General features: G+C 41.8%; 1 protein-coding gene across 2 annotated transcripts in view; it reads right to left on the bottom strand.

Moving 5' to 3' along the window:
* The window catches only part of CDKL1 (cyclin dependent kinase like 1), a 58,656-nt gene that overhangs the window by 42,924 nt on the left and 195 nt on the right, over positions 1 to 15,537 (bottom strand). For both annotated transcript variants that reach the window (XM_029951655.1, XM_029951656.1), the window contains exon 2: positions 14,870 to 15,154. In XM_029951655.1, the coding sequence (XP_029807515.1) occupies positions 14,870 to 15,040 (171 nt within the window). In that variant the 5' untranslated portion in view covers positions 15,041 to 15,154. The remainder of the gene's footprint in view (positions 1 to 14,869; positions 15,155 to 15,537) is intronic.

Genomic DNA, 15,537 nt, shown 5'->3' with positions numbered 1-15,537 from the left:
TATGTAACTGTCTTCGCTAGATTATAAAACCAACTTTGAAGTTAGTTTCAGAGAACTAGTTAATATATCACCTTTGGGAGGGGGGAAAAGCTATTTTCATTATTTAAAAAGCTATTTAATTACTACCACCATCTCCAGCTTAGAAGAAAATATCCTGCACTCTCCTCACAGTGTTGCTGAGGAATCATTTTTTAATGACTTTTGGTAAAGGAAAGCTGTCTTCATCTTGTATTTCCTCTAAATGCCACGGTAGACACCCTGGCTAACGTTCTGTTTTGGGGACAAGTAGAGAAGGAAAGGGTGTGACATCCGAAGTGGGGAAGCACTGAAAAAGCTGGAATCACACATGGAGAGGTGGGGAGGGGCTTGAAGTTTGTTTATCTTAGATTTCCTGTAACAACATGGACGGAACAGAGTATGCCAGGCTGGTCTTGTGGCCAGAGACCTGGGATGAGATCTCTTCCAGCACAGGCTAAGGATGTGCACAGCGGATGTTCGATCTGGTTTGTATATGAAAAGTTCCAGAAAAGGGGTCAAAATGAAAGTTAACAAAGGCATAGCCAAAATTTAATGCAGCACCATACTTATAGTTAAAAACAAACTATTTGTTTGGTTTATACACAGGTTGAGAGCTTCCACTGGTTTAGAGAGTCACCTTTCTAAACAAAAAGAATCGAGTTCAAAGTTTTCAACCAGGCAATTGTATCCAATAGCATTTTTACTACAGTGCTTTTAAAGTTAGTAAGTAATCAAGAAGGTTAATAGTTAGCAAGAACGTATGCCTGTGAAAGCAAATTTGTGCCTAAGACATCCATCCTGCCAAATAAAAAGGTGAAATAAAACAGTAAAAAAAAAAATTTAAAGGGAAGTGAAAGACAAGCCTGGCCCATTAAAAAAATTTTCCATTCTGTATAAAAAGTACTACCTCCTAGGACGGCCTCACTATTCTATAACGACTATATGTAACACAGGTTGTCTGCTTATAAATTTTATTTGCTGAAAACAAAAGTAATTTAAGTGGCCAAGGAAATAATAGCTTAATTACATTTTTTTCAATGTGCAGTCTAAAATTGCTTATTTTCTCCTACTGCTTTCTGACATTTTTTATTTTCGACAGTGTAAGGTATAGGCAGGATGTGTGTAGGAGCATTTAGGGGATTGAGACACAGAGGTATGTGCTTAATCTCCCTACAAACTAAGTGTCTCTATGATGGTAAGGAGCCAGCCCATTGATTTCTGCTTCTTTTGTTCTTCAAGTATTTGTGTGACAGCTTTATTACTTAGGAGTTCACTACACAGCAGAAACACAATCTTTCTGTATAAACAAATTGTGAGCTAAGCCAAAACATCTTATAATAAACAAACAAAACAGCCTGTTACTATTTGCAGGTAGTACGTTATCTCGTAAAAATCAAATTAAGCAGGTCTCCACTTGTTGAACAAATAGGGAAAGATGATGATAAGGGGAATTTGTTTGGCTTCTATCATCATGGGCAAGGGAATGCTCTGCTTTGTCTTCTGCACCACTGACAACCAGTTTCCATGAACTCCCAATACCTCTGTCTTAGCAATGAACATCGAAGGGCCAGGTCTGCCAGTCCCTACTGAGAATATCTGCATATAATGAAAGCCGCCATATAATCCAAAGGCCCCAAACTAAGTCTGTGGGCCAAACATTATCTGCAGATGTGTTCTGTTTGGCCTGAACGGTGTTCAACATTTTAAAAAATTACTTGTCAACATTTTAAAGTCAGATTTTGTTCTCAGTAAGACGAACCAGGGCTCCTTGGAAAAATGGCTGATTCCACAGCTGGGGCAGGATGAGCCTGGTACATTTTGTTATGACACATAATAAAGTATTCAAGGAGGGGCGCCTGGGTGGCTCAGTTGGTCCCATTCTTGGTTTTGGCTCAGGTCATGATCTCATGGATTAGTGAGTTTGAGCCCAACATTGGGCTCTGTGCTGACAGCACAGGGTCTAACTGGGGTTCTTTCTCTCTCTCTCTCTCTCTGCCCTTCCCCCACTTGTGCTGTCCCTCTCACAAAAAATAAACTTTAAAAAATTACTCAAGGAACAGTGGTATCCCTCAGGACAGAGGAGTGGGATCTAAAGAGCTCCATGTGGCCAAATGTGTGACAATTTGAGAATCAAAAAGAAGAATGACAGTGATGGTTTGGAACAAATTGAATAAAAAAAATCCACAAATTCACAGTGATACTCAAGAGTGTATGAGGTAGTGGGAGGGGTTGTATGTGAAGTAAAGGTTTTTTGTTGCTGTTGTTGTTGTTGAACAAAAAAACTATAAGTAATGAATACAGAAAGAACTGTTGAAAGTCATCATTTTACGGGGTGCCTGGGTGGCTCACTTGGGTAGGTGTCCAACTCTTGATTTCGGCTCAGGTCATAATCTCACAGTTCATGAAATGGAGCCCCACATCAGGCTCTGCTCTGTCAGCACAGCGCCTGCTTGAGATTCTCTCTCCCGCTCGCTCTCTGCCTGTGCTCTGCTCACTCTCTCTCTCAAAATAAATATAAAAAAAGAGAAAAATCACCTGTAGATTCAAGCAAAGATCACTTGGTGAAAGCACACAACGCAGTTATACCCTCTCAGCGGATCTCCCCATAGAATACACATTAACTGTAAAGGAGAAAATGTTTCTTCATAATTAGGAAATATGGAAGACCTATCTTGGCCAAGAGATCAAAGCTGAGAGCACCAGTTAGGGGACACACTGATACTGTACACTGCCTGCCGAGAACTAGTGCGAGAGACATCGTCACTCCTATAGCGGAAAGGGCCAGGCAATCTGTGTTGAAGTACACTCTGAGAAACTGGCCTGCTCTCTCCCAAAATGCCAGTATTAGGAGAGACTAAAGAGACATGGAAACTAAATGTAATGTGTGGCCATTGATTAGATCCTGGATTTCAATATATAAGTGTAGTTATAGCTATGTAACTATTATTGGAACAATATGAGAAATTTGAGCCCAGCCTGTATGTTAGATAATGGTATTGAGTCAATGACAAATCATAGTGTGGAAATCATATTGTGGTTACACAGAAGAATTCTAGTGGATTCATGCTGCATACTTAAGAAAAATGATTCAGCCAAAAAAAGTGTGTGTGTGTGTGTGTGTGTGTGTGTGTGTGTGTGTGTGTGACAGAGACAGAAAGGAAATGAAGCAGAATTTTCACCACTGATTAATGAACCCAATTCAGAGTATGCAGGAATTCATTATATTATTCTTTCTACTTCTATATATATGTATTTTGTAGTTGAAGTTGAATGAAGAATTGTGGGAGGAAAATCCCCAGAGATTTTACACAAAATTCTGTTTGGGACTTTTAGAAAAAGACTCTGAAAATCTAGTACCCTGGGCTTGCATTGTGTGGGTGGAGGGGTGGCCACCCACCCATGCAATAAGCTATGAAGTCTCCAGTCCGCCCCAAGTCCACTCTCCATCTTGTCTTACATTCAATTTGCTTCAATCCTTTGTCTCCACTGTGATCTCCACAAACATTTGAGTTTGTAATCTCACACAAACTCTAACAGAAAATGTTGAACATGGCTAAAGAAAATTCTAGAAATGTGTTACAAATCCATTTCAACAAGCCAATTAAATAATTTGAAGAGAAGCAACCTAGAAATGATATCTATACTAGCAATGGCAGGACTAAATGCTCAAAGGTGTCAAAGAATTTCCCACTGAGACTTTTAATGAGTTATGTAATATTATTCAACTAATAGTGAGGGAAATATTCCTTCAACTAATATTAGGGGAGCAGAAGTCTTTAAAAATCATGAAATCTCTAGGGGCACCTGGCTGGCTCAGTTGGTTGAGCGTCTGACTTTGGCTCAGGTCATGATCTCACAGTTCCTGGGTTTGACCTCCACATCGGGATCTGTGCTGTCAGCCTGGAGCCTACTTCAAACCTTCTCTCCCTCTCTCTCTCTCTGTCCCTACCTGGCTCATGCATTGTGCTCTCTCTCTCAAAAATAAATAAACATAAAAAATTTAAATTATGAAATCTCTAATTAGATCCTAGCACTTGGGAGCATTTATTTACATGGTACTTTGTTAGCATTCGTTGGAATGGGGCCCTGGTACAAGAGCACATGGAATTAAACATTTAAGTTCTTTTCATAACAGGGAACTGTGCCAGTTCTATTTGCCACCGTGCCTTCTCATCCCTGGGGTGGTAATTTGCCCAGTAGTATTTCTGGTCTGATATTTTACTGCAGTGAACATCTCAGGTTAGACCATGTGAAGTCCTTCACCTCCAGCACCTACCATTGATACTACATCCCACCTTTCTGCCTTTCCACTTGTGCGTCTTTTTCTCCTACACAACTGTTGTGGTTTTTGTTTTTTTGACCCTCTATTTTTCTGCCCTTGCATCCTTAAGCCTGCTTGACTACTGTTCAATGTTTGGTCCAAGAGCACTCTTGCTCCCCTCAGCAAAAAGTCAGCATAGCAGTGCCAAACACAGACATAAATCAAGGTGTATTGGTGGGGCAGGTTCCAAGCCGCCCCAGAGTTTGCCCAAGGTCACCCAACAGCTCTGAGCTGGATCAGAAACTGCAATTCTCAACTGTGGCTCCTGTCCCATGCAGTCACACAGCCCGACAGCCTCACTGGAAGGTTACTGAAAGCAAGGAGACAACAGGGAAGAAAAGCGGGGGGGGGGGGGGGGGGGGGGGGGGGGGGGGGGGGGGGGGGGGGGGGGGGGGGGGGATGTTCTGAGCATTCTGGAGGCTGCTACTACTCATGATTAATTAAAATCAAATAAGAATATGTTTCTGGTGCATAGAATACACTCAATATTCTCATCAACCCCACAGGAGCTTCTTTCCCCATATTTATCTTTGAAGGAGTCTTTTTCCACATTTTCCTCTGATGATCTCCCACTGAAATTTTAACTCCACAAATCTCCTGTATTTGTGCTGTATGTAATCTGTGTTTTATACAGTAGAAGTTACACTACCCTACCCATTCCCTGAAACCAATTTTCATCCTGTTGGGGGTAATACTGTTCTCATTAAGAAGGCATGCACTGAAATGTTTATAGTAGAGTTGTAAATGGACATTTTTTCTCAAGCTTATTCTCATCTTTGTTGGTCGCAAACCATAACTTTTGCCTTTAAAAATAATCTACAGGGTTATGGAATGAGAGTTGGAAGAGCTGCTATTCCAGCAAGAATCTGACTCCAGGCTCCATGGAAACCATGAGTCCCGCAGGTAAGGCCCTGCTGGACAGGACAAATCCTGAGGACAGTCACCGAGAGACTTCAGAGTATGGTGTTTGGTGTAATGTGATGGTTCTGATGTATGGGAGCAGCAGGGCCGGGACTTGGAAACAGACAGAACTGTGTCTGCATTCCAGCTTACTAACCAGGAGGGCATGGCAAATCATTAACCAGCCTGAATCCTTATGTAAAATGAGATAATACCCACCTCCTGAGGCTGTTATAAATATAATTTGTGCCTCCTAGGTAATGAAACTTGGCACTCTGCCTAAGTCTACTGGATCGCCAAACGGCAATATGTGATTCCTTCACTTGCCTATATCTTGTTTTGTCTTCTGGAGGCAGGTTGCCACAGAAAATATCCTAGCTGCTGCTTTCAGCCCTTGACTGATCTTGGTCTGATGTATTCTCGGGCCCCCATGCCATGTGCCACGCTGCACTGCATAGTTGGCACTGTCCTATCCTTTACCTCAATTCCTCTGGGAGCATCTACTCTTCCTACCACTCCTGTTTGAATTCTCTGCTTCCTCTTCCAATTGTTCTACCATTTTCATGCCACACAGAGAATGTTTAACATCATAAAGACTACGGATTTCAGTAACACAATTCTTCTGGGTTGGCTGGCTCACATTTGTTTTGAACCACAAGGCCCTTTTCCTGCTAGATACATATGTAGTGCCCAGGAGCTGGGTTGGGTTCAGTTAAGCCACCTGTTTTATGCAGAGCCAGTACTCATTTCCCACCACAGGACCTGTGATGACTCGAGCCTATCATGCCAGACTTCTTGATGTAAGGGGATTTTCCTGCAGGAACCTGGTCTCTGCGTAATCTAGCTTCTGTCATGACTACCCCACTTCCCATCCAAAATATCTTTATAGGCTTGAAACCCTAGTCATGTAAGGGGGTTGAATTTTTCCTGTAGGGTTCCTGGGCCATATGCAAGTTAGGACATGTCACATACCCAGGTGGAAGAAGTTCTACACCTAGCTTGGTGTACAACACTTTGTTCTTTACCTAGCTTGGAGATAACTGTAGGTCCTGTAAAGATTAAGGATATATTAAGGACCTAGCAACACTCCAAGAAAAGTAAGAGGTAGCCTAATCCTAGCTGGTCCCTGAATTGGTCTGTTATTACATTATTACAGCTACTTTTGGCCTTGGTGCAGGTTAGTAACTCAGGGGTATGGCTCCAGGAATTCTCTCCTCCAAAAAACACATCAAGTTTTTTGTCTACTGGATTGATACCATTAGCGTACAAATATACTTGTTCTCGCATATTAAAATCAACTACTAAAACTCTCTTGATCCTCCATCTTTCCATTTTTCAGTTTTTTTAATAGTCAAATTCCCCAGAAGAGTTGCCTGTATCACCATGTCCACTTTGCTCTCCTCATCCTCGGTTGAATCCTCTCTGATGAAGCCTTCACTCCTGCCACTCCACCTAACGGCTCCTGTCAAGATCTCAAATGACCCTCACATCTTCAAAGCCAGTGACTAATTCTAAGTCTGTACTAATTATGACCTTTGACACTGCTGACCAGTCCCCTGTTCTTTTTTATAAAAGGTTTTATTTGAATTCCACTTAGTTAATATATAGTATTAGTTTCAGGTGTACAATGTAGTGATTCAATACCTCCACACCCAGTGCTCATAACAAATATACTCCTTAATCCCCATCACCTATTTCACCCATTCGCCCACCCACCTCCCCTCTGGTAACCGTCAGTTTGTTCTCTATAATTAAGAGTCTGTTTCTCAGCTTGCCTCTCTCTTTTTTTCCCTATGATCATTTTTTTTTGTTTCTTATATTCCATATATGAGTGATGTCATATGGTATTTATGGTATTTGTCTTTCTCTGACTTATTTCACTTAGCATAATACCCTCTAGTTCCATCCACATCACTGCAAAATGACAAAATTTCATTTTGACCATCCCCTCATTCTTGAAACTTTAAAAAAAATTTTAAAGTATTTATTTATTTTTGAGAGAGAAAGACAGAGCATAAGTGAGTAAGGGGCAGAGAGAGAGAGAAACACAGAATTTGAAGCAGGCTCAAGGCTCTGAGCTGTCAGCACAGAGCCTGACACGGGGCTTGAACCCACAAACTGTGAAATCATGACCTGAATGAAGTTGGGCACTTAACTGACTGAGCCACCCAGATGCCCCAAAACTTTTCTTCGCTAAGCATTTAAGTGTGGGGAAATAGGTTCAAGAATTCCTTATATTTACATAAATGGGTTAAAAAAGCTTAGGGTGGAAAGCTGCCACCACAGGGTGAAAGCGCCCAAGGTTAGTGAGATATTATAATAGGATCATGAGTAACTGGTTATTTCACCTGTAGGAAACTACTTTCCATCTGACGCCAATGTATTTTGATCACAAACTGCACTTGTTCCCCAGACCCTTTGTCTTTAACCCGTCTGATTGTTTTCTTCACACTCATCATTTGTGTAAAAGAGCTCAATAAATATGGAAACAAAACGTTTTGCGACTCTTGTCTGTCCCAGACATTAGCCTCTCTCATATTCAATTCTGTTTTTGCTCTCTTACTGGACAAGAGAGAACTCCAGACTCATAGTCTGTGACTTTTAAGAACATTGCTCTTGGGATTTTCCTACATCCCTTTTATTCCTCCTTTGCTGGTTCCTCCTCTTCTTCGTGACCTCCAAATGCTGGTGCTCCAGGGTTCAGTATTTGGTGTTTGTCTATCCATTCCCCATGGCAACTCAGGCTTAGGGCCTTAAATGCTATTGTTATGCTGATGTCTCCCAATTTTATATCTCCAACCTGGACTTCCCTCAAATGCCAGATTTGTATATTTAAATGCTTACATAACAGTCTCCTTAGATTTGCATCTCAAATTTACCATATCCAAAATAGAATTCTTAATTTCCTTTTCCCTAAATTTGCACCTGGGTCTCTTATCACAATGAACAACCTAATCTTTTCATTCTTATAGTTCATTACTCAAGTCAGGAACTTTGAATTTGTTCTTTTTAAATTTTTTTTTTTCTGAGAGGGAGACAAAGCATGAGTGGAAGAGGTGCAAAGAAAGAGACACAGAATCTGAAGCAGGCTCCAGGCTCTGAGCTGTCACCACAGAGCCTGACACAGCTTGAACCCATGAACCTCATGATCATGACCTGACCTGAAGTTGGACACCCAACCACCCAGCCACACAGGTGCGCCTTTGGATTTGTTCTTGATTCCTCATCCAACCATCAGATTCCTATGTTCTCTTATCTCAGAATTAATCTTGTATCTAACCACCTCCACCACTTCCACTGTGACCCAAATCCTATCACCTCACACCTGGATTGCTCAAACTGTCTTCTAAATGATTTTCTTGCTCAGGAAGCTGAAGTAACCAGCAGCTGGAGGAATCCTTCTTGAATGTATGTCATGCCAAGGGACCTCTCTGCTCAAAATCCTTTCATGGATCCCATCTTATTCAAAGTAAAATCCATAGTTCCTCCTGAGACCTACAAGCCCTCATGTCTGACCCCTTACCACTCTAATTTCATCTCCTATGACCTTTACCCTTGTTTACCGTGCTGCAGACCTACTGACCTCTTTGCTCCTCCTAGAATACACCAGAACACACCACGCCTAATACACATCACTTGATCTTGTCTGTGGCCTTTGACTTAACTATTCCCTCTGCCTGGAATGCTTGCATCACTCACCCCTTCCCATTTCCTTCTGTTATCTCTTCAAATGTCAGAAAGGCTCTTTCTAACCCCTCTCTATAAAAAAGCATGCCAGCCCCTTCATCAACTTTTACCCCTTTATCATGCTTTATATTTCACATCTTGACATATAATTATGTGTTTCCTGTCAGTCTCTCCTTACTTGGAGAGCAGGGGTGAACAGTGCCTGCTACACACATGAATTCTGTAAAAAGTTCCCAGATTAACATGTAGCAACTCTCTTAGGCATAGGTGTCTCATCAAAAACAATGAAAACGTTTAATTCATTTTATTTCCACATTGGAAAGTGAGTTTGAGAAAGGGTAGGAGAGCTGCTGTGGGCTCGGGTATTTCAGTATAGCTTTATTATTGTCACTAAACAGTACTTAATTTAGAGTATGAGTGGACTGATTATAACTATTCCAAATGTTTGTATTTTTAAAAGCCTAACTGTATAACTGGGGAAAAAACAAGATTCAGAATTAAACATTGAAGAGCTTATTGCAATAGGACCTCTTGGTGAGTAGTGAATTATGTTTAGTTTAAAAAGAACTTTGTTAGGGGTGCTTGGGTGGCTCAATTGATTATGCATCCAACTTTGGCTCAGGTCATGATCTCGCAGTTCGTGAGTTTGAGCCCTGAGCCAGGCTCAGAGCCTGGAGCCTGCTTTGGATTCTGTGTCTCCATCTCTCTTTCTCTCTCTCTCTCTCTCTCTCTCTCTCTCTGACCCCTCCCCTGTTATGCTCTATCTGTCTCTCTCTCTCTGAAAAATAAATAAACATTAAAAAAAATTTTAAACAGTTTCCAGTACAAACACAATAAACTTATCTCATAAAAATGTGTCACTTTTTTTTCAAATGGCACAGAATGTTATTTGAAAAGTGTTTCGATTTTACAGAAAAAAAATGTTTTCTAAAAATTTTAGCAAAATCAGTTTTTTGATTATTATCCTCAAGAGCATTTACCAACGGATGGCTACATCCTCATATAAGCTTCCACACCAAGAACGGGAAGCATGACAGGTGTGCGGTATTGAAAATTATGCAACTGAATGCGGGACAACACACTCCCATGATCCCTTCTGCTTCCAAGGAAACAACCATTATTTTTTTAAAAGGGTCCAAAGGCAACTATCAGGAGTTGCTCTAAATTATAAAATGAAGTCTTAAAACACACACACAAGGAATTCTCTGAGAATGGAGAGAGGCCAAACTTCATTAGAAAATCTGAGAACCATCCAGTTCTTCTGTCGTCTGCTAGGATTTCATCGTGTCAGCTATGGATCCCCTCCGCAGGGCATCACCTGATCTGCGGAAGCTTCTCTTTCCCAGACATAGTACTAACTTTCATGACATTTAGACTGCACAAAACAAATGGTGTCACATATTCATCATTGGATAGTGAAGTGAGGAAAAATAAGGGCAATGGTGTACACACACACACACACACACACACAATTACACAATCCATAATTCACACACGGCAGAACGGTATCTGTGTGGATGTTATTTGTAGTTGCCAACTACTCTCTCAGGAACACTGTGCTTTTTTCTAAAGTTGTGTCTTCCTGAGCCTAAATGTCCATCACTTGATGAATGGATCAAGAAGATGTGGTATATATATACACAATGGAGTATTACATGGCAATGAGAAAAAATGAAATCTGGCCATTTGTAGGAAAGTGGATGGACCTCGAGGGTGTCATGCTAAGCGAAATAAGTCAAGTGGAGAAGGACAGATACCATATGTTTGCACTCATAGGTCTAACAGGAGAACAGGAGAAAACCTAATGGAGGACCAGGGGGAGGGGAAGAGGGAAAGAGAGTTGGGGAGAGAGAGGGACGCAAAACTTGAGAGACTATTGAATACTGAAAATGAACTGAGAGTTGAAGGGGAAGGGGGAGGGGGGAAAGAGGTGGTGGTGATGGAGGAGGGCACTTGTGGGGAAGAGCACTGGGTGTTGTATGGAAGCCAATTTGACAATAAACTATTTAAAAATAAATAAAAATATAGGGGTGCCTGGGTGGCTCAGTCAGTTAAGCCTCCGACTTCGGCTCAGGTCAGATCTCACGTTCGTGGGTTCAAGCCCCATGTCAGGCTCTGTGCTGACAGCTAGCTCAGAGCCTGGAGCCTGCTTCCGGTTCTGTGTCTCCTTCTCTCTCTGCCTCTCCCCCTCTCATGCTCTGTCTCTCTCTGTATCAGAAATAAAAAAAACATTAAAAAATTTTTTTTAAATAAATAAAAAATAAAGTTGTGTCTTTCCTAGGTTTTTGGTTTTTTTTTTTAATTTTTATTTTAGACAGAATGAGTTGGCTGGGGAGAGGGGAAGAGGGAGGAGAGAAGGAATCTCAAACAGGCTCCATACTCAGCACAGAGCCCAGTGTGGGGCTCAATCTCATGACTGTGAGATCATGACCTGAGCTGAAATTAGGAGTTGGATACTTAATTGACTGAGTCACCCAAATGTCCCACGTTTAATACTAAAATGTCCTGTCTTTTATGAAATGATGGCGAAAATACTTGGTAGTTGGTTTTTTAAAATGTTGACAACACTATCCCAATCTGTAAAAAAAAAAAATTGTTTTTTAATTTCATAGGTCCATGAAATCCAAAAATCCACATGTGGAGTGTGTGTGTGTGTGTGTGTGTGTGTGTGTGTGTGTGTGGTGTGATGGAATATTACTCAGCCATAAAAAGAAGAAAATCCTGCCATTTACAACATAGATAAACTTTGAGGCGATTATGCTAAATGAAATAAGTCAGACAGAGAAAGACAAACACTGGATGTTTTCATTTATGCATGGAATCTGAAAAATCTGAATTCAGAAAAACAGAAGGTAGAATGGTGGTTGGCGTGGGCTGGAGGGTGGGGGAGCCGGGTACAAATTTCCAGTTATGTGATGAATAAGTTCCAAGTGATTAAACACACATGTGGTGTCTACAGTTAACAATACACATTATAGAAATGAAAGCTGCTCAGACAGTAAATCTTAAAGGTTCTAACTACCAAAAAATGGTAATTATGTGAGGTGATGGAGGTGTTCAGAGCCTTATTGTGGTAAACATTTCATAATACATATGTGTAACAAATATCACATTGTCTATTATATCTTAATAAATCTCGAGAGGAAAGAAAAAAGTCTACAAATGACAACTGTCTAATTAAACGAATCTAGGTTAGCTTCTTTCTTTTCAGGAGAAAGCCAAACTCCTTAACCGGACACTCAAAGTCTCCTACGTCTGGTCTTAATCTCCTTGTCTTGCTTTCCTTACCATGGGAGAAGTCGGGGAGGGGGGGTCGCCCCTGCCAGTCCTCACCTGCTCTGGTGAAGGCTTCTGAGGTAACCTTCAGCCTCAATCCCCCTAGTTCCTAGTTCCTGACCTTAGCAGGGGTCATGAAAAGTCCCAGCTCTGCAAGGAAAACACCAGGAACGCAAATTCACTGGGCTGCAACTTTCCCCTGGGCCCACAGAGCTGTACTTTGCTCTGGGTTGGTATTCTTCTTCCCTGAATTCCAGGGCGACTGGAGCTCTCCCCTGAATTCCAGCTCAGATGGGGACCCTAAACCATTTTTCTAGATGTCACCAGTTTCCTGTTCTTGGGGGAACTACAACATGTCCCCTGGAGTCAGGCTCCAAACCCCAAAGGTCACCTGGGACCAAGGTGCGGCTTTGTGCAACACATCACTTAACCCAGGCCAGACCTATCTTGCAGGAAATTCCTCACACCTCCTTCTATTGAACCCTGGCTTCCCTTGCTCTCCTTCTCTCCCTGGCCTGTTGTCACCCAGCAGGCAATCCTGGCTAAGGCTTTAGGGTTATAACCTGTGTTCTCTCACAATACTGCTTTCCACACATACACCTTTTCCTGGGACAGACGGTCTGCCCTGAATGTCTTATTTCTCATTCCATGCCTCCTTAAATACTTTAACATGTAGCTTAAAGTTGCCTCTAAACACTTTGTTTAGAGGGTTCTTGCCAGGCAGGCATAGGGACATAAGGTAAATGACACAGACCCTGCCCCAGTAGGAACCCAGTTTATCAGGAGTGAGAGCCAAGGGGAAATTTCTCTTCCTTCCCTTCCATTATTTAAGCATCTGAAACACAGCGTGCATAGCTTCTTTTAAACACTTTTTTAGGCACAATGAGGCTCTATACATATTTACTAAATAAATATATGGAGAAAATGTGACTTCATTTAACAAACTCTCAATTCACTTTGTCAGCAAATATTTAAGGACCTATTATGTTAGGAATATCACAGAAAGCTCAAAAGTTAGGGCTTTAAAGAATAGACTCTATTAATAATCTAGTCTCGTCTCATATAGATTAGGGGCATCTGCATCCCCTGTACACTTGATTATGAAGAATGGGGGCTCTGTGCTTTGAAATCAGGCTCCTGTGCACACAACTTTTTCCTTGAAGGCATATCCATATTCGGTTATTCAAGAGAATGCATTCTGACTTTGTAATAAATTGGCCACAACCACTCTACCTAAGAGCTTATTTTGCTACCATTGTTTTTTCAGTCCAACAGTAACATTTATTTATTGGAGGCCCAGCCCACTACACGCTTGCTTAGTAATCCACACAGAGAAACAGAGGTCCCCATCTTGGAGGAACTCAATTAACTCAGGGAGCTACACCTGCAAACCCAGTGGTGCGAAAGGGTGAGGCGAGGACTCAGAGGCCTTCACAGGTGACCTTCAGCATCAGAATGAGAGTACCTCTCCATTAGAACCAGATTGTCTTTTTTTGGAGTAAATGAATCCTGTAAACCCAATTATTGCCTTCTGCTCTAGGGGAAGCCTGAGAAAGTGAAAAACACCCATCAGCCCAAAAGAAAGGATGATAACCTGTTCCAGGTGTAGACAGTGGGGAAGGGCAGAGCAGTCCAGGCCCTGAAATGGTCCCTGGTGGTCTCACTCCTCCCTCAGGGAGGGCTTCACAGGGTGGGGGTAGGAAACCTGGAAGTGTCCTCTCACAGTAGGTAGCATCCTGCTGGGAAAGACCATCCTAAACCTAAAGAGAGAGTTTTCCTACTATCCACCCATTTAAATTTACTCAAAGCTTGCCACTTCACATTCAGATAACCCGATATACTCAAGCCATGGGGAAGAAAAGACTTTTAGAGAGGCCTGGAGAAAACAGAGAGGCAGTGATAAGAGAAAATGCCCTGAATGTCCCACTCAACTGGCACTAGGTTGCTCTTTCCTGATCATTTATTTGGTTATACATGCCCAGACACAGAGGCCCTAACTGCTTGAAACCAAGTTAACCCCACTGTGTGCATTACATGGCATGTTCTGTGTTGGGATTTGGGGTTTCATCTTCACAGAAATTCCAAAAACTAGCCGCCTTCTATTACAGAAAAAAAATACTTTCAGCTTGTAACAACTTTTTCCACTGCTCTGATTTCATGGTCTCCTCCAGTCAACTAATAAACATTTTAAAAAGTGATCATTTCACTTCTTTAAGAAGAATCCTTTTTCTAGAGAAAGGACATTATGATGATCAACAGCAAATAAAATGTGAGGTGTGAAGAACATCTGTCAGGTTCCTAGCAGTTTGAAAACAGGTGAATGATTAATTATCTTAATGGACTGAGAATATCAACAGAAGATGGCCTGAAAGTTTAAAACTCATGAATGCTAGCAAACTGGAGTTGTGTTAAGTTCCTGCACCAGTAAAGTTGAGGGCTCTTGAAGAATCAGATCTAGAGCTGACATGGGCAAGAAGCCATGGGGAAAAAAAGAATAAAATACCCCCAGCATCTCTGGAAGGCAGTCACATCTTTCTCTGCACTGGTGTCTCTGCTTCCTGGTACATCATGCATTTGGTGACTTGTACATCTTAACACATTTGCTAAACATAACATGACTTACTTAAGTTTTTTAGTCCCTGACAATTCATTTAAATAATTCATTACCTTGAGCATGCGGATTTCTCGAAGGGCGATTTTCTTTATGACAGGGTCATCTTCTGATTCCAGAAATCTCTTGATGGCTACAATCTGACCCGTGTCCCTGTTTCTGCATTTGAAAACAACTCCATAGGATCCTTCGCCAATTTTCCCAATTTTTTCATACTTCTCCATCATAGAGGAATAAATCTTAAAATGGATCTTCACATAGTCTGGAAATGTCGCTTCTGAAATATTGGCATGAACAGACTGTCCTAGAGTCCCACTCAATGATGGGTCTTTGTCAAACACCTAGAACAGAAGGGCACTTGTTAAAGAATTAGGAATCGACCCATGTCCTTAAAGCCTCACCCCTCAGCAATGGCAACGAGATCTGAGATCCGGGATGACAGCCTGGAGCTCGCTGCCTTCGGTAACCCAATTCTAACCGCCCGGTATACACCTTGCAAGTTAAAATGTAACCCGTCATCCTAAATCGAACGGAGTTGTAAGATAATCTATCTTGTTTAATGTTATAGTTCATCCGATCTATGACACATGAGCCTGCTGGAAGACGGAGAAGGAAGACTCAAGGCTTCCCCGGTTCTAATTTCGGGTCTCATTTCCTTTGGGCAAGGAGATACCAGCGGGATCCCGTAGTGGGGGGCGAGGCAGGCGCCCGAAGGGGGAGCCCG

Source organism: Suricata suricatta, chromosome 9 (assembly GCF_006229205.1).
Source record: "Suricata suricatta isolate VVHF042 chromosome 9, meerkat_22Aug2017_6uvM2_HiC, whole genome shotgun sequence".
NCBI classification, from domain to species: Eukaryota; Metazoa; Chordata; class Mammalia; order Carnivora; family Herpestidae; genus Suricata; species Suricata suricatta.
This window is presented reverse-complemented; position numbering and strand designations above follow the sequence as displayed.